This window comes from Gekko japonicus, unplaced genomic scaffold (assembly GCF_001447785.1).
Source record: "Gekko japonicus isolate JY-2015 unplaced genomic scaffold, Gekko_japonicus_V1.1 scaffold145, whole genome shotgun sequence".
Lineage (NCBI taxonomy): Eukaryota > Metazoa > Chordata > Lepidosauria > Squamata > Gekkonidae > Gekko > Gekko japonicus.
Window position 1 is genome coordinate 1,222,371 of NW_015173678.1, and position 2,411 is coordinate 1,224,781.

General features: G+C 42.1%; 1 protein-coding gene across 1 annotated transcript; it reads right to left on the reverse strand.

The window, feature by feature from the left end:
• Positions 1 to 1,651: 1,651 nt before the first annotated feature.
• Positions 1,652 to 2,407, reverse strand: A4GALT (alpha 1,4-galactosyltransferase; the record flags this gene model as incomplete). The annotated part of the gene is made up of 1 exon (XM_015422971.1): positions 1,652 to 2,407. A coding segment is annotated over one exon (756 nt), but the record flags the coding sequence as incomplete, so codon positions are not given.
• Between the last annotated feature and the right edge of the window lie 4 nt (positions 2,408 to 2,411).

Genomic DNA, 2,411 nt, shown 5'->3' on the forward strand with positions numbered 1-2,411 from the left:
ACACAATTTCCATAATATAACTCAGCTAAACAATTAATTCAAACAACACAGCTCCTAACTTAATAACTTTCCACATTAATTAATTCAATACCATCTAACTCTCTTACTCCCTCAATTAATTAATTACTAATATTAATTCCCCGTTTGTTATCCCTCCATGGCTTTGAGCGCCTGGTTCATCCATCCTGCCTCCTTTGCCGGTCTACTGCCCTCACTGGGTCCATTAGCTTTTCCCCGCACTTGCTTGTGTTTGCTCATCAGGGGGTCTTGTATGGTTGGGGTATAACTGCTTAGCCCACTCATTTTATGTTATTCCTGACACAGAAGTTCATGGAGTGTCCTTTACTCTGATCAATAAACTGAACCTACTTAGGTCCTGAGTGTTGGTGCTGAGTTATTGGAATACCTGACAGCAATGTGTGTTAGGTCATAGTACCCTTCCTATATTAGGACTTCGAGTTCCTCCTGTTTGTTTCCCATACTCTGTGCATTAGTGTAGAGACATCAGAATCCATGTTTTATGCACCCTGAGGTTTTCATATCTGTACTTACCTGTGAGTTAATGTTACCTAGCGTATGTGCCACTCCCCGCAAACCTTTAGCGTTCTTATCTCCAGTTATTGGCATCATACTAGGTTTTGAATTTTTGTCTCGTTTCCCCATATGGTTTATCTTAAAGCCCTCCTTATTAGGTTTGCAAGGCTCTTACCAAACACATTTTTCCCTACCCTCGTGAGGTGCAAACCATCTCCCAAGAAGGGAGAAGAACTTCATCTCAAAAGCTTAAGCCATGGTCCAAAAATCCAAACCTTTCCTGATGACACCATCTATGTAGCCAGCAGTGTTCTCTCTAAGCTGAGTTAGTGTGAGCTAGCTCACCGTTTCTCAGCCTCCGGCTCACACCTTTTTGCCTTAGCTCAGGAAGGATGGCTCCAGAGCAAACTAATGGATGCAGCGGCAAAATCGCTCGCTCACAGCTTTAATGCCAGTAGCTCACAAAGCAGAATTTTGGCTCACAGGACTCCACAGCTTAGAGGGAGCATTGGTAGCCAGTTATTTATTTGCAGTATTCTTCTTTCCCTTCCTAAGCCATGGCCTTCAACAGGAAGAGCTGATGAAAACACAACCTGTGTTCCCAGGTCCTTCAGCTTCTTACCCAGAGCCTCAAAGTCTCTTTTAATACGTTCTGGGCTGTGCAAGGCAGTATCATTTATTCCCACATGGACCAACAAGAAAGGATAATAATCCATTGGCTTGATGAGTCTTCCTACCCTTTCCATCACATCCTGGATGCGTGCACCCAGTAGACAGCATACCTCTCTAGATCACAAGTCTGGTCAGCCCACTTTATCCTCTACCCCTCTCAGTAGGGAAACCCCAATTACCATCTTATCAATATACTTTATGTTCTGATTGGTGCCATGAATATTTAATGGGAGAAACTAAGTAAATTAACTATTTCTCAGATAACAAATCATTTAGACTCTCCCTTCTACTGTGCTTCCACAATATCATAATTTTCTCCATATTTAGGATTTTCACATCTATGTAGGATAAATTACTCTTTTCAGTTCATGGCCGCTTTGAACAATTATTTTTGAAGAGACTAAAGAGTTGGGCTCATTTTCTGTAGCAGAAAACTGCAAGGACTTTATTGAAAGCTCTTTATTAGCTCATAGGTTGAAGGACAGTAGTGGAAATGCAGCTGAGCGAGTAAAGCTTTAGAGGTGATCTCAAGTCGTGTCCCTTGGCTTTTCTTATTCCAGACATGGACTGCATAGGTATTTTTAAACAGCTCTGAAAGTTCTGAAGGTCTGATGACTTCAAAAAAATTTCTCCAGTCCTTCCAGTGAATGGGATAAAATGCTTCTTGGGGGAGAACAGTGACTCCTCTACAACCTTTGCTACTCTTGAGGCTCTTGATAGCACACCACTTCTTAAACACACGGGTGAAGAGCTCTGGGCCTTGGTGTCCCCAGATCCATCTGCTGTAATCAGCCACAAAGTCTTGCATACAGCACTGTATGAACCTGTGTCTTGATTCAAAAGAGAGGAAAGCCCCATTCAGTGTATGTTCGGACTGGGTGCCAAGCACATTGGTGAGGTTTTTTAAACTCTTAAGGACAATGAAATCTGTGTCTAAGTAGATTCCACCAAATTTCCACATGATAGCTAATCGACAGGCATCAGAAAGAATGGGCACAAAATAAGGTTCCCATCTATGTTGGGCAACTGCATACCAGTCAGCCAATGGAGTGTCCACAAAAAGGTCCTTCACGTCCAAAGGTTTGAATTCGATGTTGGTGAAGCACCGCAACAAAGAATATTTTCTTAAAGTAAAATTGTTCTTCACAAAGCCATTCATAAGTACAATAATTCTACTTTCTGGGTGAACCCTGGCTGCTGATTCA